The 21,261-nt window shown below is 38.5% G+C and overlaps 2 protein-coding genes across 12 annotated transcripts in view; both read left to right on the top strand.

The window, feature by feature from the left end:
* Positions 1-1,640: 1,640 nt before the first annotated feature.
* The window catches only part of LOC111598447 (disintegrin and metalloproteinase domain-containing protein 11), a 34,231-nt gene continuing 14,610 nt past the window's right edge, over positions 1,641-21,261 (top strand). For 5 of the 11 annotated variants that reach the window (XM_023313701.2, XM_023313699.2, XM_023313695.2 and 2 more), the window contains exons 1-18: positions 1,641-2,006; positions 5,726-5,776; positions 5,885-6,033; positions 6,447-6,503; positions 6,710-6,783; positions 6,867-6,939; positions 9,075-9,221; positions 9,302-9,592; positions 9,662-9,831; positions 9,915-10,084; positions 10,373-10,536; positions 11,211-11,375; positions 11,466-11,610; positions 11,672-11,843; positions 12,171-12,290; positions 12,407-12,584; positions 12,743-12,893; positions 16,862-17,000. In XM_023313701.2, the coding sequence (XP_023169469.1) occupies positions 1,937-2,006; positions 5,726-5,776; positions 5,885-6,033; positions 6,447-6,503; positions 6,710-6,783; positions 6,867-6,939; positions 9,075-9,221; positions 9,302-9,592; positions 9,662-9,831; positions 9,915-10,084; positions 10,373-10,536; positions 11,211-11,375; positions 11,466-11,610; positions 11,672-11,843; positions 12,171-12,290; positions 12,407-12,584; positions 12,743-12,893; positions 16,862-17,000 (2,486 nt within the window). In that variant the 5' untranslated portion in view covers positions 1,641-1,936. Of the gene's footprint in view, positions 2,007-5,725; positions 5,777-5,884; positions 6,034-6,446; positions 6,504-6,709; positions 6,784-6,866; positions 6,940-9,074; positions 9,222-9,301; positions 9,593-9,661; positions 9,832-9,914; positions 10,085-10,372; positions 10,537-11,210; positions 11,376-11,465; positions 11,611-11,671; positions 11,844-12,170; positions 12,291-12,406; positions 12,585-12,742; positions 12,894-13,933; positions 14,040-16,861; positions 17,001-21,261 lie in introns of all 11 variants that reach the window. The other 6 variants (XM_023313703.2, XM_023313697.2, XM_023313694.2 and 3 more) reach the window with 3 other exon arrangements.
* On the top strand, positions 7,030-8,400 carry LOC111598449 (ubiquitin-conjugating enzyme E2-22 kDa-like). The gene has a single exon (XM_023313706.2). The coding sequence runs from the start codon at positions 7,164-7,166 to the stop codon at positions 7,761-7,763; it is 600 nt and encodes a 199-aa protein (XP_023169474.1). The 5' UTR covers positions 7,030-7,163; the 3' UTR covers positions 7,764-8,400.

Below are 21,261 nucleotides of genomic sequence, written 5' to 3'. Positions count from 1 at the left end.
AATTGCCGTTATAGTAGGCAGTGTGACTCGAACGCCCACAAGACAAAGATGCTCATTGCATTTCACATTGAGAATATCGAAAATGTACCCACTAATTGACTTATAGCGATAAATCCAATTATAAACGACGATGACGACGACGACAACATCCGCACAGATGACGCTCGCTAGTCAGGGACACTCGCATCACAATTTGTTTACGTGTATCAGCTCTGTGCACTCTGTGCACCCTTGACTGGCATGGCTAGCCGTCTATCCGTCCATCCGTCCATCCGTCTATCCATCCGTTCCGTTCCGTTCGGTTCGCATGGGGGTCGCGCCGCAATTAATTATTTAAGCTTTTCATTGCATTTGCTATGATTTAACTATGGCCCCTTTACGGCTGCCCTTGGCTAATTAGGCGCCTAACAGTGGATACCAATCGCAAGATTTTTTTCATGCGCAATCATTAATTACAACTTGCTCATTAATAATTGAGTTAATGCTTTGAGCCTTTGCAAAGACTTCAACTCAGCGTTTGATTGAATAATTCAAAACGGAATTCGAGCAGGTGAAACGGGCCTAGGCACCTGCTAATGGAAATCTGAGATACAATTTAAGCCCAGCTATGCTGTCGATACGGCACATTAGTCAAATTGTAAATTGTGTCATTAGCTAGTGGTTTGGTGCCCACTGTGCGGAAGCTACGCTCGCATCAGCTCGAGCCACAGCAGTTGCTTCGGCTGCTGCCGATCGCTTAGTCGTGGACCAGTGATCGGCCGGGATAATACCATTGATAACGGTTAGACAGCAGCTCTGTGTATATATAGTATATATGTGTGTGTATTTAGAGCGACATTTCGCATGTATTTGCTTAGTTCATTCCTAGTGTAAGTATGCACTAAGCTACATAAGTCTTTCTTTGCCATCTTAAGAGTAGAAAACTTTAATCGAATGATTTTCATTACTTTAGCCTTTATATATATTGCCATAACAATAACTAATTTTTTATATATATATTCTATATCTTTGCAGATTAGCTTTGTATGCTAGGAAATATCTATTGATATTGGCATATTTCAAATCCAATCCAGCCGCTGGCTAAGCGAACTGTAATTTGTTTATTTTTTTTTCAAAATCTATTGTGAATGTGAAAAGAAAAGTGCTGTTTTTTCTGGAATTTTTTTGGTGGATTTTTTTTGAAAGAGCAAAAGAGAGAGAGAGAGAGCGAGTGAAATAGAGAGAGAAGAAACTCATACTCAAGAAATAAGTGAATGTTAAATAAGTGTTAGACCCAAGTGCGAGTGTATGTGAAGAAGAAGAAAAGGGGTCGTCGGGAAGCTGGCCAGCAAGTGCAGCACTGTGCAGCGCGCGAAATGATGCCGCAATATCGACTTGACCTGCACACTGACGTCAGCCGAGCAACACCCAGCCACGCCTGCCCACCACTGCCATACAACACAACCTCTGCCTCAGCCACAGCCATAGCCACAGCCACAGCCTCAGCGTCAGCCGCAGCCACTGCAACAGCAGCAGCAACAGCAACAGCGAAAGCAACTGAAACAGAAACAGCAATAGCAATAACAGTCCCAGCCTTAGCTTCTGCCACGTACTACTGCGGAAGATCGAGTTAAGCAAATAAAAAAAAATTAAAATTATAAAAATAAATTATTAAAATAAAAATCAAATTAAATCAAATAAATTAAAATAAAATAAAAATATACCGAAGGAGCACACACGCAGCAACACAGCATTAGAGAGAGCATTAAAGTCAAACAATTAGAAATTAATTTCAACTGAGCTTGAAAGCAATTGCGACAATCGTATGTGAGTGAGAGATTACACAGGTGTATCAAGCAAATAGCCTACCGGAAACACATTCAAACAGCCAGTCAGCCAGCTACCTGCGCTCCACCAGAGCGCCAAGGCCAACGACCACGTCAGTGCAACCGCCGTCATGTGGATAACACTCACTTATTTGGTCGTCATCATAGCCCAGCTTTGTGCCTTGGTCCACGCCGCTGGTGGTAAGTAGACAAGCTAACTAAATACGGGATAATCATAGTCTAAGAAACTAACTAATTAAAAAAGATATAACTGAAAATTCCATTTTAATCAAATGGTTTTAAAAATAGCAAACTTATAATATATTAGAAGTGTTTATTTAAAAATGACAAATTGCTTAAAAAAATATTTTAAAATATTTAGAATTGAATATTTATATTGAATGGTTGAAAAGTTAAAGAGAAACTTAGAAAATTATGATGTATATAATTTAATGTATTTGTATTATATTTTTGCAATGTATGCTGACCTCTCTTTTGGAATCAAATTTAATTAGATATAATATATAGACATGTACATATGAATATTTAGGCAGTAAATTATATTTTATATTTTTTATTATTTTATACTTTTTTTATAAAATCTACTTCTCTTCTTTTGAGAGCTCGTCTCATCTGCATCAACTCGTCTTCCAAGCTTTTAGCTGATTTCTACAATAAACCATTTTACTATGCCTTCGACATAATTTCACTTAATTAGCAGTTGACCTATGAGACGCTCTCTATGATCTTCAAAAGCCAAATTATATATATAATTTCATTTATTTTATTTTATTTTATTTAACACAAAACCAAGCAATTTAATTTGCATAGAAACAACATCCGAAATTCTACTGCTGCGACTTTTTAATTTTTGATATAAACTGAACTGCAAAGCCAGCATTTGCTAGTTATAATAATTTATTATTGATATACTTATGTATTTACGTATTACTATTCACATTTTATGACTAGCAATATAATAGTTCTAAGGCAGTCGCAACTCAGCTGCATCTTGGCTTGCTTCTTTCAAGCATAGTCAATCAATACATCTATCGACCTTTACCACTAATTGATATTACTATATGCATTGAAAGACTTCTAGTTTAATAAGTTAACTAAGTGTCTTTGCTTTTTTTATTGCATTACTTTACTTGACTGAGCCTTGAGACTTTGCAATTTGAAACCAGACTCGAGCGTCTTTATTAAACATTTTCTGCCAGCTCTAATAGCCACTTAAAGTAGACACACATTCACATATATAGTACTCATAATGGCTATATATAGCTGCTATATTGCATTCTATTGTTGTTGTTGCATGGAATCTCATAAAATCTAGTTTACTGTAAATGAAATTGTTTCGTAATTTGTTAGTTAACCAGACACAAAAATGCTTTGTAACTCCGACGGCAATTTTGAATATATTTACATCGAAAATTAGATTTTGCAAGACATAGAAGTAGAAGGCTAAAAGAGTGTTGTTGCTATGTCGGGCACAAGCCTCTATTAAAGCCAGTTTTAAAGAATTTTCCTGCCCTATTTTTCCTAATTTTTTTTTCTTTGGTTTAGTTCTTTTTGTGGCGCTCAACCCTTGGGGAATTTTTTTACAACACATGTCACGCTTTCATCTAGTTGCCGGCGTGATTTACTTTTGATTGATGCTCATTTTGTGGGATTTGGTCGCAACTATGTGACTGGGCGAGTGGCATACCACTTGGCGTGCAACAATGCAGAGCCCCAATATAAACACATTGTGCAAATATAACGCAAGTTTTTCTTATTTCTCCCTTCTCGTTTTTTCCTTGTTTTTTCCCCTTTTGCACTGCCAGCAAAATTTTAGCATTGACAGCAGTCAATACTGATGAGGGCTTTAAGCGCGCATCGATGAGCAAATAATAGTGTATGCCTTGGGGCATACATTTGCTGCCTTTTCTATTTTATTTTTCTGTTGCTATTTCTATTTTCGTTTTCTTTTTTTTTTGGTCAATTGTATGCCCAACAGACAGGCGCATTGCTTAATTTACCACATCAATTAACTGTGGCCAGGCAAAATTGAAGGAAACAAAAAAAAAAAAAAAACATAAGAAAAAAAATAAAAATGGAAAATAGAAAATGGAAAATAAACTTGTTTGAAAAAGTTGCAAATTGTGCAGCTATGCCCAGGCTGCGGCTTTGCTCCTTTCCACTTCCACTTCCATTTTCATTTGCAATTTTTCCTTTTCATTTTTCACATTTTTCTGCTATTGAAATGTTCTGATTTAGATGGAAACGTGCTTTTGCATTTATGATGCTATCATCGTTCTCTGATTTCCTTTTATGCTCCAGCCACACAAAGTAATTGTACTCAGCTAACAAAGTGGTTTTGTGCCTGTGGCTGCAAAATTGAAAACAATTATTAAACACTCACGCATAGATGATGGCATTGCAATGTGTTAAGTGCGTCTAATGGATGGACTATCTAAAGTTTTTGCGGCTTGCACGGCTACTCGGAGTATAAATATTGGGTATTTCCATAAGAGACTCGGAGCCAACAGGGTATGGAGCCGTCAGGTCAGCTCAGTCAATCGAATGGCAAAATTTTGCTTTTCCATTGCTTGTTTTACCTCTGCTGGCTTTTGCGGTTTCTGTTTGTGAATGTAGCCGAGTTCCTTAAACTATGCTATGCATCTGATGCTTGCCCCTTAGCTGCAAAAATAATTAACTTGTCTGGGCACTTGTTGATTGTGGCTTTCATGCTATGTGTGCATGCAACTGATTGGCTTAGACGGAAAAACACGGAAAGAGAAATAACGAAGTTAAGACGAGTCCATATTTAATCAGTCAATCGACATACCATTTAGTATTATTGGCATTTTGTACGTTTCCACCACAGGTATTCACCGGAGCTGGATGGGAAAAATTCTTCATGAATAAATAAAATCACTTGATTGTCGAAATGCAATTTCTGATTATTAAGCCAATATATTCGCACTAAATTGTGCATGTTTAGCCATTTGGTGAACAGTCTGTGAATATTTGGTAATTGATTTAGTAAACGGCCATTGAACACTTTCAGTTTCCATTGTTGCTTAGCTCATTCTTCTAATTAGTTGCCAATTATTGAGTTTGTGCAGCTTAATATCTGACTGCACACGCACACGCACACGCACACACACACACACATGCACACATACTTAATTGTTCAAGTGCTATATGTAACGCTATGTCGAAAATAGTTTGCCGGGTTAAACAAGCCATCAAAGTTCACTTGGCATCGCCAGCAACATGATATGAATAGTTTTCGAACAATTTAATGCACATATTAAAATTAACGTGGCCAAGAGACTGCGAGCCAGCAAACCAATCTAAATGTATGAAATTCCTGCTGCGCAATTTTCCTGCATTTATTGAGTTATTTTACGTATTTCTATTAATAATTGCATTGTTACGAGTATGAACAGCGAACATGTCCATCATAGCGTTTTAGAATTCCTACGCTTTACCGTCGTATACGCAATTTGGCAAAGCGTTTGGATTCTGAAACAATATATGGTCGAGAGCATCAGTGAAAATGATATGAGTGAAAGGAAAATACAAAGTGAAAAAAAAAGTTAATCGAATTGTTTACATCTTTTGTTTATGTGTGCTAAGAAACATTAGTCAGTTGCCCATAGTCTTCAGCCTCAATTGGCCTCAAGTTGTTTGCCTAAACTGAAATAAAGTAGAATTTTCTTGACTTCTATTGAACTATTTCAGAAACATTTATATTAAATATTTGAGTAAATATTTTTAGGTATATTATATATATAGTTAAAGTACCATAAGACTCAATGGCTTCTCCTACTGCTTTTCAATCAGAGCTTAGCCAAACAATCAAGTTTAAGCTCAACTCAACTTGTTTATGAGAACAAATTTCATAAATTACTATAAAATTTATTTTGCAGAAGCTGATTATACACTTGATGATTCGTTTTGGAACGAAGAAAGTCCTGTTGGTAAGCATATTTAGATACGAAATACGTTTTCATATTTGGATTTGACAAGATTTGTGCTCGACTTTCCATACTAATATAATCGTGTTTATATACCGAACTTGTGCTTAGGTGAAGTGGAACGCTTGCTCAAAGAGTATAGACAAAATCAGGAACTTGTGCGTCGTATTGGTGGACATTATTATCAAATTATCTATCCGGTACAGCTGCGTCATCACGAGAAGATGGGAATCTCAACACGTGAAGTTAGCCCTCCAAAGGTACGCAAAGATTTGCATAAGCGAAATACTAGAAAAATCGAATCAAACACAATGGTATGTTCACATTTATTTTCATTCATTCATCATATTGTTTGCTCCATTGTTTTTCCCACACACACGCACACACATCCACACTCACTCACCCGCTCACCCGCTCACCCACTCACTTCATGGTCCCACTCTCGTTAGGCGAGAACTTGACAAATACCTTTAGAGCAGAACCTTGGCCAAAGTCCAAGTTTTTTTTTGTGCACACTGTCAAAACTTTATACACTAGATGGATGATGTTCAGAAACTGTAATTGAATATTAGATAATCATATTTATCATTGCACTTACTGTGGTCTATGTGCTGTGAGAACCCAATGTCGATTCATAAGCGTTCAAGTATTACGTGTTTTTATGTGCTTTCAGCCGGGCCAAAGACCACGCCCACACGACGACAGCGGCTTCAGCAGAGGCAGGACAAAGGTGTGTGCACAATATATACATATACGAATTTAAATACATATATATATTGGCATCCAATCAGAAAACTAATTGGAATTTATTTTGCATGCTCAAAAGCCAAAAGTCAACTTCAGTTCGAATTAATGTTGCACGCTTGCGGATGAAAGTCTTGATTAAATGAACAATTTTTGTGAAAAGCTGAAAATTGTATTTATATTCCATTTCAGAAACACTTTCATCGCACCTCATTGCTGATCAAGGCATTTAATCACAAATTCCGATTGGATTTGGAACTGAACTCGTGAGTAGAACTTTTCGGCAACTCGTGAAGAACAATCCCAACATATTTCTCATTTTGGCCTCTCACTCTCTCCACTTTGACAGTCAACTACTTTCACCCAACATACAGCAGAAGCACTATCATGTCAGTGGATATCAGGTGGATGGCAATCGACATGTAAGTAGAGCTCAATTGATCCGAGTTTGTTGGGGGAATCTGTTTTGGTGCATGTACACGAAACGAATCTAGCAGTCTTTTTTTGTAGTAAGTTTGATGGAATTTAAATACTGAAGCGTTTCGTATTTAACACCCAGGCAAAACCAAAAAAAAAAATAAAAAAATAAAACCAAAATCCTCGAAAGGGGAGATTAATAAATAAGAACAAACTGAAGAAACACGACATGACAAATATGGCTGAGGCGCGTGTCAAGCGCGAGTTCAAGGAGGCGCTCAGTGGCGAAGAGTTTCGCGAGTGCCTGATCAAAATGGAGCTGGTCAACGACAGCTGGACAGAGCTGCGCGGCGAGATAACCGGGCCACGCGGCACGCCCTATGAGGGCGGCCGATTTGTGCTGGAAATCAAGGTGCCCGATAAGTATCCATTTTGTCCGCCCGAAGTGCGCTTCATGACACGCATCTGGCATCCGAATGTGTCGTCGGTAACGGGCGCCATACGCATGGACATTTTGAAGGATCACTGGGCCGCTGCCATGACGCTGAGCACCGTTTTATTGTCGCTGCAGGGCATGCTAACCGCTGCCGAGCCGGACGATTGGCAGGACTTTGTGGTCGCCTATCAATTTAAGAAGCGGCACGATCTATTCTTGCTGACGGCCAAGCATTGGACTGGCGCGTATGCGGGCGGGTCGCGTTCGTTTCCCGAATTGGATCTGAAGATTGAGCGCCTCAAGGATATGGGCATCGATGAGCACGAGGCGCGTGTGGTGCTCTCAAAAGAGAATTGGGATCTGGAGAGGGCAGCCGATTGTCTATTTATATAGGTGTGCGCAGCACTGGGGCTAACATAATCAACGACCAAGACCATCAGACGCAAAACCATAAAGCGATGAATCAACTCGATTATATAGTCTTAACAACAAACACACTAACAGCAACAACGTCGAAAATAACTACAAAATTCTAGTGGAGTCCCATGCAGCTGCCGCGGCGCGTCCCATTTTCCATAATGCAAACTGTTCACGTGATCCATGGACCACGGGTCCAAAACCAATTTGCAACCGCCAAATTTGTATTACGTGCTATTTAGTCGGCTCTCAAAATTTCGAAATTTCTTTACTGTGAAGCTTAGTGTCGACACTCGGAGCTGTCCACCCAGTCCAGCTGCACGCGTTTGTTTCGCATAGCCAAGCATTGGATCTATATAAACCCCGTACCGAATCGCAGCATCGAATACTTGGATATTCGAAACAGACGTGGCAGACGTGGATGGGTGGCATAGGTCCGTTTGTTTTGTTATTTTTGAGTGCATTGGTACATATCGCAGTTGATTTAGGTATACGAGTATCTTAAGTAACAGCTTCCCGGCGTTCGCGCATATGCCTTTCTTTTGTTTTGCTAAATATCAATATCACTTACACTTTAATAATCATGAACATCAAATACGAAAATATTTTCAAAATAAATGTATGAAAACTGAAAGAGTAAATGCTCTCAGCTCAGCTCTCAGCTCTGACATATGTTTGGATTGAAACGACAAATTGAAGTGCTCTGCTTGGTTCATATTAGAGATAAAGGATGTCTAGATCTGGTGCTCAAGACTGCGGCATGCACTGCGATTAGCTTTTGTAATAGGAAAACGGTATAAAATTTTCGATCAAAATAACGATATATTTCGATTGAGAGTGCTTTAGACTGCACATGGTTCAAAAATATATATTTTAAGTCTCACAGTGACTACGAGCTGCACGGAAATCTGTGCTAAGTTGAAGTGCCTTGCTGTTATGGTCTTCAAGTAGTGCAATATCGATTATTGTTAAGCGATATAAGGATGAGCTATCGTGTGTATGATATTCTAGAATATATACTATAAATTTCAAGTCGCTAGCTATGGGACTCAGAAGATTTTTGTGTTCAGACGAACGGAAAGACGACGTAGATCGTCTTGATTAAAATCCCATATAAATTATGAACTCTGCCATGACTTCACAAAAATTCAATTTCCTCACTTCCTCAGCTTAGTTTAGGGAATTGTTCCTAACACGAATAGCTATATTTGGTTTCTATGATCTATTTAGTAGTATTTATATATCTCACGCTCTTACTATTAATTTGAATCCTATTTTTTCCGGCAGGACATTGAGCATTGTTATTACCATGGCACAGTGAAGGACTATCCGGGCGCCAGCGCTGCTTTCCATACGTGCAACGGCGTCAGCGGCGTCATACACATTGGCAACGAGACCTTTGTCATTCATCCGTTCTATGGCGGCGATCTATCGGTAAGAGCTTAGTGATCTCATTTGCCAGCTAGCTAACTCAACTCCCATTTATGCCGCTGTGTCTGCTGACGTCTCTATAGAAGCATCCACATGTGATTTTCGAGGCACGCACCAAGGCGAACAAAGGCTGTGCCAATTCGGGAAATTTGGACTCATGGCGCTTATCGCGCCGGACCAAACACCTGTCGGCCGGCGTCGTTGATGAGATTCATCCGAATGGAGCCGGACGCTATAAGCGGGACGTGCGTGAGGCAACCAAATACATTGAGACGGCCATCATAGTGGATAAGGCCATGTTTGAGAAACGCAACGGTAGCACGCGCGCCGAGGTCATACACGATGCTATACAGGTGGCCAATATAGCTGATTTGGTGAGTAACACACACACACACACACACACACTTTTGTATATGTGTTTCTCATAATGTTTGACTGCTCAGTATTTCCGGACGCTAAACACTCGTGTATCGGTGGTGTATATCGAGACGTGGGGTAAGAACCAAGCGGCCATTGACGGCAGCAAGGACATTAGCAAGGCCATATCCAACTTTAATGACTATACCGTTAGAAATATATACCAAATCGAGCGAGATACCACCCAGCTGTTATCGTAAGTACATACACACACACACGTATATATACATATACACCCCTATATTGTATGCATATGCACGTGCTTATTCGAATTTGTAGTGGGGAAACGTTTGCCGGAGGCGAGGCTGGCATGGCCGTGCCGGAGACTGTCTGCACGCCCCGTGCCGTCGGCATTAGCGTCGATGTGAATGTGTACGAGCCGCACCTTTTGGCGGGCACAATGGCCCACATGATTGGCCATAATATTGGCATGGGCCACGACGACGGCCGTAAGTACAATCACAACACATTATAACTGAATTCGGCGTGAATGCTTTGTGCTCGCTCACGTTGGCTCTGTTTAGCCAATTATCTGTTTCAATTAACGCCCAGCTCAATTGTTAATTGAAATCGATTTTGAAGCTCGGCTCGCATCTCTGCTGCTCAGTTGAGCAAAGCGTAATCGATGCGATAACAATGCAATGGCCTTAAATTTCAATTATTACAAGAATTTTGCAATCTCTTTGATGCTGTTGCATTGTATTGTGTTTTCATGCAAATTTCACACATTCATCCAGGTGAGGAATGCTTCTGTCGGGACTGGCATGGCTGCATTATGGCACAATCGATTGTCGGCCAAGAGAATGTGCAGCCATACAAATTCTCTGAATGCAGCAAAAAGGACTACATTGACGCATTGCGAACGGGTCACGGGCTTTGTTTGCTCAACAAGCCAAACGAGGTGAGATAGATGCATACAGCTAACCCATACACCTGCCTCCTACCCCCAACCCCTCCCGTCACTCTTTCTCGTTTTCTCTGTCTCCTTCCCACTTTAGCGCTTTCATCAATACAATAGGTTTTCAGCTGCCTGTGCGGTTGACCGTTATGAGGGTTAATTGCTGCGAGTAACTGCATCAGCGCAGATAAACTCGCCTACGAATAGTTGGCTCACTAGTGTGATTGACTCGAAAATACCCTGTACTAAGATCAGCGTCAATATTTTTGTAGAAGAACAAGTTTATTGTTCTTTATGCTTTCATTCCGAATAATTCGTTTTTATTTCTTATTTACTCTGTTCTCGAAGTCTTATGCTAGAGAAATTTATAAACTTTTTGATAGATATAATATTTATAATATTTTTTATATATAATATTTACGCTAGGTAACTTCTGCTTCGAGAGCTTTTCGAGGCAACCAGCTCAGAATTTGATATGCCCAATTCAATATTAATTTCATTTCTTGTTAAATTGTTGAGGTGATTATAAAATTGCCCTAACTCAAGCCAGGTCCCAGTCAATTTAAAAACAATTGTTATTATTAATACATTTTGAAGCGTCCCAGAGCAGGGAAAACCTAATTGCTTGTTCGTGGAAAACGGAGAAATTGATTTATGTCTATCCATATCACTTGCAGATTGAGTTGCGCCGAAACTGTGGCAACAAAATCATCGAGGAGGACGAGGAGTGCGACTGTGGCACATTTGAGGAATGCGCATTGGATCCCTGCTGCGATAGCATTACGTGTAAGCTCAAGTCCGAGGCACAGTGTGCCAGCGGCGCCTGCTGCGACCAATGCCGGGTAAGTGAAATGTGAAATGTGAAAAGTGGAAAAGTGGAAAAGTGGAAAATGCGTTTGCTTTTGATTTTAACACAATTGCGTTTATACCAGCTGCGACCAAAGGACTACATATGCCGTGACTCCCACAACGAGTGCGACCTGCCCGAATACTGCGACGGCGAGATGGGGCAATGTCCCGTCGATATTTACAAGAAAAATGGCTCGCCCTGTGGTCTGAGCAAATCGGGTGTTTCGGGTACGACGACAAATTCGATTGGCAACGCAAACATTTTCATTGTTTCTCATTCCCTGCACAGGCTATTGCTTCCAGGGCTACTGCCCCACGTTGACACTGCAGTGCGAGGCCATTTGGGGCTACGGCGGCTTTGCGGCCGATCGCCAGTGCTACGAACAGTTCAACTCGAAGGGCTCGATTAACGGTCACTGCGGGCGCGACGCCAACGATCACTACATCAAATGCGATCCAGAGTAAGTGCTGAACCGTGCTCTAAGCCTAAGAGTCCTGCCATTCTATTCTACTAACGAATTCTGCATGCCAAGTCACACTGAACGACTGAACGTATTTAGTAATTTGTTAGCGATGCAGTTCAATCGCTTCAATTGCTTTTTGAACGATTTGCTCCACAAATTGAGCTGGAATTTGCCGGCTGGTACTTCAATTACTTTTGATTTATCCAATTGAGTGCTTGAAATTGCCGTAATTTCTGTTGCTATTCATGAACACATTCGAGTGCCTGCCAGTGGAGCCGTCGCACAGTTTCGCTTATCAATAATATTTATTCATTTGTACAACAGGAATGTGCAGTGCGGCACGCTGCAGTGCAAGGAGGGTGAGAGGCAGCCCGTTAATGATGGCTTCGACCAGCTCTACTCGCGTACGATTATCTCCATCAAGGCGCAGGAATACGAATGCAAGTGCGTAGCGAAAATTACAGCTCGGTTAATTGCGGGTCGGGGCGGGGGGATAACAAATAAAACATTTGGCTAGCTCGTAGGACACATGACTGTCTATATGTATGTGCATTTTGCAGGGCGACCAGCGGTCAATTGGGCTCCAACAACTATCCGAAACATGGTTTGGTCAAGGATGGCACGCCATGCGGTGAAAATTTGATTTGTCTGAATCAAACGTGCGTCAGCCTCTTTCCGCATGTGGATCAAACCAAGTGCCCAACAAACAAGCAGGGTCAAGAGTGCTCAGATCGTGGTGTAAGTTCAAAAAGTGGAACACAAAACAAAAAGCAAAAAGCAAAGCAAAAAATAAAAACAAAAAAAATATCAGCTGCTGCCATGCAAGACACTTGAATGCCTCCCCACTTACATATTTCTACCACATATTTTCCCCACTCCCTCACTGCACTCCACAGTTCTGCACTAATGCGAATCGCTGCTTCTGCGATATGGGCTGGGGCGGCACGGACTGCAGCACGGTGGTGCTGCTGACAACACCACTGCCAACGGAAGCGTTGCCAACGCCGGAGAATACAATCAAAATGGAGAAGAAAGAGACTCCATATGGTAAGAACAAAGCCTGGCAACAGCGGCATCAACATATTGGTATATGTACTAATCGAATCTAATCACAAAACTTAATTTGACTTACAATAATTTAACATAACTTTACCATGGCCGGCACCGGCCCGTTTGGAGAGGTATCAGTTATGTGCCGTCACGCCACGGTACTTTCAAACTTGCCACAACTAAGCCCAATTAGCGAACTCACACGGTCTCTCGATAAGATTGATAAATGATTTGATTGCAATTCGATACCATAGATATAGAAAAAAGAACAAAAAAAAAAAAAAGAAAAGAACAGAAAGATTTGAATTCGTTTCGATAACTCGTATGACAATGGTAATTACATCGATTGCTAGTTTTGGTTAGGCAAGTTGCGATATATATATCTATATATATATTTATATATGTAGCTATACAGCTCCAAGGCTCCTCTGTCTATCCTACTTATAGCCAGTTCGACAACATCAAATCACAAGCTCAACTCATCAACGATCCGCTCGAGTTTCAGTATCAGTTCATGCCTTCCAGTTACAATTAATATCAGATTATTCTTTCCTCAAGCCAAAACATAGCAAATGTTCTGGGATTCTGATAGTTCAAAATTTATAAATATTTTTTTTTATTTTTATTAATTTTCTATATTCCTTTGCTAACCTTTTTTGATTGTACCTATCACAAGATAGAACAATTTGAGAGATTATTGGCAAAATTTGGTGAAAATATTAGTAGTGCTAAAAAATGTTAGAGAAACAGTCTTATAGATTATTTTTCTTTTCGTAAAATGGGCGTAAAATTTCAGTAAAATGTGACAAAATCACAATTTTTTTTTTTACCATTTTTTTCTCAATTGTAATTAAATTCAATTGAAAATTGGGTGAACAAAATTAGTAGGCAAATAATTGCACAAATGATTGGAAACGATTCGATGTTTAGTATTCAGATTTCAGAACAATTGCAACACATATACATAAAAATCTATATAATTTGGTAAACAAAAAATAAAAAAAAAAACAACAATAAATTGCAACCACCATTTCCAGGCACCTCTGACCAAAATAGGATCAGCACATTAACCATGGTCATCATTTTAACAGTTATCGTCAAATGTGTCTTCATTAGTTTTGCAACACTGGCCGTTTGCTACAGGTAGAGTACCAAGCAAGTCTCAACAATCGGTTACACCGATCATGCGCTCACATACACACACACACACGCGCACACACGCACACGCGCACACAGATGCCCACGCACACACACGCACAGATATATACACGCACACCCAGACATGCACATACGCACACATGCAGACGCTCACATGCACATGCAGAAATACGCAAAAGCTTCGAATACCTGCTCCAAAGTGTGGCTTTAAAGACAAAAACAACAAAAATGAAGCAATCAATCCAACACTTAGACGTAGGATTCATTGATCAATAAAAAGAGCTCATCGCAATTGATGGTCAATGTTGTTGCATGCTCAAGGCTGAAGGTCAGACTTAGCAGATCCCATTCACACACACTTTCTCTCTCTCTCTCTTTGACTCTCACTCTCACTTGCTATCACTTGCCTTTTCGCTCACCTGAGCACGCTTTCATGCATTTCCAATTAACGGGCCTTGCCCGCCATATATATAGCATATAGTTTCCCTGGGAATCTGCTCGCCTGTCTGACCCACAGCCATTGCCATACTATTCCTGCGCGTATGCATGCATGTGCTTATTGGTGTATGTGTGTATATAAGTGTCTATATATATATGTGTGTGTGTGCGTGTTTGTGGGTGTCTCTGTGTGTGCGTGTGCGTGTGTGTGTGTGTGTGTGTGTGCGTGAACGTGTGTGTGCCTGTGTATGTATGCATGTGCTCGTTTGTTCAATGTATTTCACAAACATCATATGTTTGTCTATGTATGTATGTGTGTACATACCAGCCATTACTTACGAGGCTCCTTTGTTAATTATTAGTTCTGTGCTACTCGTTGTCCTTTGTTTCAACACACTAGCTGCATATGAACATACTTGCATACCCTATGTATGTGGGCATAACGAAAATATGTATGTTTTTTTTTTATTTTTTTTCGAGTTTTACATTTCGTTTGATTTCTGTGTTTCGTCCGTTTCATGTATTTTTCATATCGCTGTGCGTGCTCGTCCACATTTCTGCGTACATACACACTCGTGTGTGTATGTATGTGTGTATGTATGTATTTCTGTTCTTAAATACTTGATGTACTTATATACTACCTGCGCGCTGGTTCATGCTATTGAGTAATTTGTGTGTTATATACTTTAGTTTCTTCTTTTTCCTTCACTGTTGTTCTTCATATCAAATGCCGTGTATGTATGTATGTAACTAAATAAATCTATATATATATCTATATATATATGTGTATGTACTCATATGCTGCAATTACACAACAGACACACTCACATACATACATACATACACTCGTCTTCATACTAATATGTAAATGCATTTCTATTAACGATCACATTCACGCACACTGCGAAATCGACAGACACGCCCAGTTTGCATCCTCTAGCCCACTTCCTAGTCCTCAAATTCACACACACAGACACGCTGACACTCACACCTGCACATACCCGCACACACCTGTACACACACACACACACACACACACATGCGACGGCATACACTCGCATACAATGAATACATAAGAATTTTATTTTATTTTCTTTTCCTGTTTTTTGGGATAAATAAATCTTCTTGAAGATCTGCGAGCTTCAAGTGTCTAGAGTACGAGATATCAATATATATATATATTTTATTTATTTACGAATGACATACCATATCTTACACTCAAGATTGTCCACGTATATGTATACATATGCGCATCTGCTAGGGCGTAGCTCGAAGGCGTCGTCGTCTTTATCGTAGTATATTTTGTTTAGCTTGGATTACCATTGTCATAGCCTGGGTGCTGCCGAAAAGTATGAAAAAAAAGAACACAAAAGTCAAAAACTAAACCAAAATAAAATTCATAAAAAAGCAAAAGCTTAAATGAAATGAAAAACAAAATGAAAAAAAAACAGTTCGAACTCGAGGCGCAAATGTGAGAATCGTTCGATTTTGGCATCAATCGATCCGATTTTGTGGCCAGATAAAAATATATACATTTTTTTTGTTGGACAACCAACAACGGAACACAATCTATAAAATCATGTATATACACATATATCTATATATAAACATTTATATATATTTACATATATATAGATGGATAGATAGATATATATTTGCCAAATTCCATTGCCGAATTGCGTTTTCTTATGTGCTGAGCTCCAATATTTTTGTGACACCTACAAAAATAACAACAACAAACAAAAAAGTAGAAAAAAGAGAAAAAACAATCACAAATAATTAAGATGAAACGAAAATACCCAACACAAACAGAAGAAGAGAAGCAAACGTTCAAAATGCTATTTATTTGCTTGTTTATTTTTTTTTTTCGGCTGACCCACCACCCCAACTGCAAAACTGATATCGACGACATCAACCAAAAATAATACCAATATGCATATATATACACGCACACACATATGTATATGTGTACACACATATATATAAACAACCACTTTATATATATCTGTGTGTGTATGTGTGTGTGTGTGTGTGTTTGTGTAAATAAAATAAAAAACAAACATAAACTATATAAAATACAACAACTACAACAACAACAACAAACACCTGGTATCTTACAACGTAACGTATGCGAATTCAACAAAATAAAATGATTTAAAAATATATCTCTTAACTGAACTCTCTCAATACACCATGGCATATGTATAATATATTGTACATATATCTCCATATACATATATGTGCATATGTTTAATGCACCTCGAAACTAACACACACGTCCACACACTCGCACACACACATAACCGCACACTCGCACACCCACCCATCGATACACATATCGAAACAAATGGCAAAATAATCTCGTATAGAGAACTACCACGGCTCAAATACAGTGTTCCTAGTCGGTGTTCTAATGTCAGTTGTAGGGTTCGTTTTTATAACATTCACCTTGATGGCATTGTGCTACAGGTCAGTTGTAGTACATAGAAACTTCTCCCTGTGTCTGAGGTTAGTTGAAAAGAAGTAATGAAAAAGCCAGCTCTAAATATAAATACAAATTACTACAACAAAAAAAAAAACAAAAAAAAAAACAACATTGAGAAAACAAAAAAGCAAAAAAAAAAAAAACCAAAAAGTACAAAAGAAACACTAACAAAAATCGAAAAAAAAATACTCTATATTTTGTTAATATGTTTTTTTGTTTCGAATTTTATTCATCTTTTTTCTCTCTCCAAATGTTGAGTCGTAGTTATTAGTACATTCTTAACATGCATACATGTGTATGTATGTATGCGTATATATGCCTGTCTGTATCTACTGCATACATACATCTATATGTACATCAATGTAAATTTTGAACATAGTCCCATTTTCTGTGTGTTTCAGTTTGTGTTTGACTTCATTAATCAATGTACATAATCAACTGTATATATATTTTTATATATATGTATATATGTATGTATGTATGTATATATAAGTGTACATATGTGTGCATAGTAAATTAGTTGAAAATGGCATACATATATACATCATATATATGTACTTATATGCATATGTATGTATTCAAAATTTATCAGCTTGTTGGCTACAAATTCATGGAATCACTTTTAGTTCAGTTCCCGCCTCCATAAAAAAAAATAAAACACTTGTAAATAGTTTTGTACATACACCTCGAGCTTAGACTATGAATATTCCGTTCTCGTTACCCACAGACGTGTATGTACATATGAATGTATGCCTATCATAGTAGAGCTGCATGAATATAAATGCGAGTATATAATTCTATCTCAATGTACTTGCAACGATATTCATTTCCAGTATGCCTGCTGCTCTCGATGTACACTTGTATGTATATTGCTACATATGCATGCATGCGACATACATACGTACATACATACAATCCATCAATATAATCAAAAAGGCTGCATCAATTAAGCTCACAATTCGCTCCAAATGGCCCCGACTTTTATGATTTTCGTTCAGTTTTTCCTTTCTATCGCAATTTTCGAATATATTTATTTGTTATTTTGGACCAATTAAAGAAAACCAAATACACAAATAACAATTAGTTACGACAATCCTCTATCAATATGGTTAAACAATTTGCGCTAGGAATTAGCCGGAATCACAGAATAAATCAGATATTTTTTTGACAGTTCTATAGAGATAGGAATAGATATCTAGAATAGTTAGATAACAGCCGAAGAGGCAAAGATTGGTAACGGTTAGCAGTGATTTACATCTAGGCAGGCCTGGAAAAGAATTTAAAAAACATTTTTATCGCTTAATATCAAACTCTTTTTGTTGTTCTAGGATTTCTAAATTGAAAGTAAAGCAAAACTTTGCCAAGTCTGCTTTTTTTCAGCTAGAAATACGAGAGCAATGGAAAGCTCAATCGTTAAGCGATTAAGTATAAGTTTTTTAAATAACCAATAGGTGCGATTCCACACGAAAACAGGCTTCTACCAAATTCAAATATAACATAAGAGAGAACACCATCAATGAAATGATATAAAAGACTTGCAACTTGACTCACCGAAAAAAAAAGAATGAAAAAGAGTAACAATATAAATCTTTAGACTGATATAGATATTAAGAAACCAAAACAAACAAATATATATGTCTTCATATATATTTATATATATAGTGTGCTTAGAGAGCACATACGTTACCCCAAACTATAGAGAGACCTGCATGCGCGTATGTCCACCTCGCCAACAGAGGCAAACAAGTAAAAGAATATTTGATTATAACGAATCTATTGAATGGGCGCAAATGTAGTACACGAAAGTACATGATAATAACATATGCATATTTATATTTTATTTCCAAACGATTATTTTCAATACATAGCCAATTTTTTTGCGTTTCAAATGGTATTAGTATCGATAATAATTTTTTGATTATTGTTAATGATTGAAAAATCAAAAGATTTGAACAAGACCACGACACGAAATGGATATTGTGGTCAGAGCGTCGCTGATCGCCGATCTTGTTGACTATTTTCATTACTACTTTTGTTCAGTTTAGTAATCCCCAAAAGCTATTTAAAAATATCAACACAAAAACAACAACAAATAACTACAACCACAACAACAACAAAGACAAACAACTATACCAACAACAATAAAAGCCCTATCGAAATACTATATAACTAATGCATATGCCAAAGTACTTACACATTAGGTACGCCACATCATTACGATTGATACTTAGTTACAGTCTCACAATTTCCATAAGCACCCAGCCACCCGCTCACACAACCGCAACCACCATATATAATGAAAACCGAAAAGAAAACTCAAAAAAAAAAAAAAACATGAGCGATACCAAGCTTCCCGCTTACTTGCAGCCCAAAGCCAAATTGTTAACGAAGGCGCATGCATACCCTCGAAATAATATTGTATGTATAGGTTGGGGGAAGGCATTTGCTGAGTGCACTTGCCACGCCGCCAATGGCCAATTGGAGCTGTCAATTTTGTGTGCATAGGGCCCAACATAGACGAAACTGACTTTGAGTTATGGTGGTGCTTTCTGCTGAGAGAGCCAGCGATGTTTCTTAAGAGCTGCCATCACGAGCTAATTGCAAATGTACTACTAAACTAAATACAATATACGCACAGAAAGCATACTCAATACTCGCACATGATGCATATACACGCACGCACACACACACAGGGCTGTGTGTGTGTATGTGTATTTGGGCGAGTCTGTGGGATTTCTTTGTGTACTATCGTAAGTGCATCGATCTTCGATATTAACGAAAAACACTCACATATACACACACTCACACTCGCACTCACACCCACACTCACACTCACTCACACATGCATATTCTCGTGCATATGTGCGTGTAAGCATTGCCATGCGGCACACTCACAATACATGCCACACACAGACCCATTGCCCCATTCCTATTATCCGATTTTCAATTCTGGTATTCAACTAAGTTATCACACACACACACACACACACATATATATATATCTCATCAGCTTTTCACACAAGGCTGTTTTTCGTTTCTGAGCATGTGTGCATATATGCATAGAGAATAAGTTAATGTACATTCAATATTTATGCAACAGACTGAAAGTCTTAAGTACATAGAATATTTGAATTCAGCCTAAAAGTATGCAATGAAATTTAAAATAGCTTTGAAGCTAAGCGAAAATTCCCTTTGCTGACTTTTCGCAATTGGGACAAATGGCCCGAAGTAAAATTTGAAATTGTATCAATATTTGGATGTTATTAATTTTGACATATGCAGACATGCAAACATCAGCTCAGCTCAGTCCACCCACGTATGTATAGACCGACACATAAACATGTAAATAAACACACCTATACACATACATGTACCCAATGCCATTCGACCTTCAGCTTTCATTATGTTATTTACTGTTTGTAAGTACTTACGTCTCATCCATGCTTGTCGCTCTTTCTTTCTCTCTTTATCAATGTTTGTCCATCTCTTTCGCTCTCTCTCTGTCTTTCTCTTACTGTTCTTTTAACTTGGGCTAACTGAAAAACTATTTTCAAGCCTGTCAACGTGTATTTCAAATGTGATTTAATCCATTTAGTTCACATTCTTTGTGTGTATATATCTTTATATATATATATATTAAATATATATCTGTGTTTCTCACAATGTCTGCGTGTATGCTGTGTGTATGCGTGCGTGTGTGTGCGTATGAGTGAGTGCAGGCATGTATGTATTTATGAATGTTTGTATGCTTGCGTCCGGTCAGACGCATTGTCTTCCAAAGAAACCAGTTAACCTCCCACCTTCCACCTGTCCGTGCCCACCTTCTATTACTATTGTTCGACTTCCTTGCATACATAAATGTCTACATTCCATTTTGCTAAACGTGGAAACCTATACAGATTTTTGTGTTTCGTGTTATGTCGTTGACGTGTTTTTGACAACCATTTTTCATTGATAATGTGCTAATCTAAAAAAAAAAACAAATAAACCAAAAAAAAAAAGAAAAACAGAATTTTTCCAAACAATTTCTTTGTTCTCTGCAAAGTTCTGGCATAACATTTTTCATTCGAGAATGTCATTATTGTTATTGCATTCACATTCTGTGTACATACATTATGCTTTTGTGTCTTGTGTTTTCGGTTTGGTTTGTTTGTTTTTCCGTTCGTTCTGTTCCCTTCCTTGAGGCACATTCAATGTATTCCAGTCGTTTTTGCCGAAATGCACGCATACCCATCCTGAATATTTGTCGTACTGCCAGTCAATATCCCTGTGCAAATCGAGCAG

The sequence above is a fragment of the Drosophila hydei genome, unplaced genomic scaffold (genome assembly GCF_003285905.1).
Source record: "Drosophila hydei strain 15085-1641.00,03,60 unplaced genomic scaffold, DhydRS2 tig00000211-arrow-pilon, whole genome shotgun sequence".
NCBI classification, from domain to species: domain Eukaryota; kingdom Metazoa; phylum Arthropoda; class Insecta; order Diptera; family Drosophilidae; genus Drosophila; species Drosophila hydei.
The sequence above is the reverse complement of the archived record's forward strand: the minus strand, read 5'-3'. Positions and strand labels throughout refer to the sequence as shown.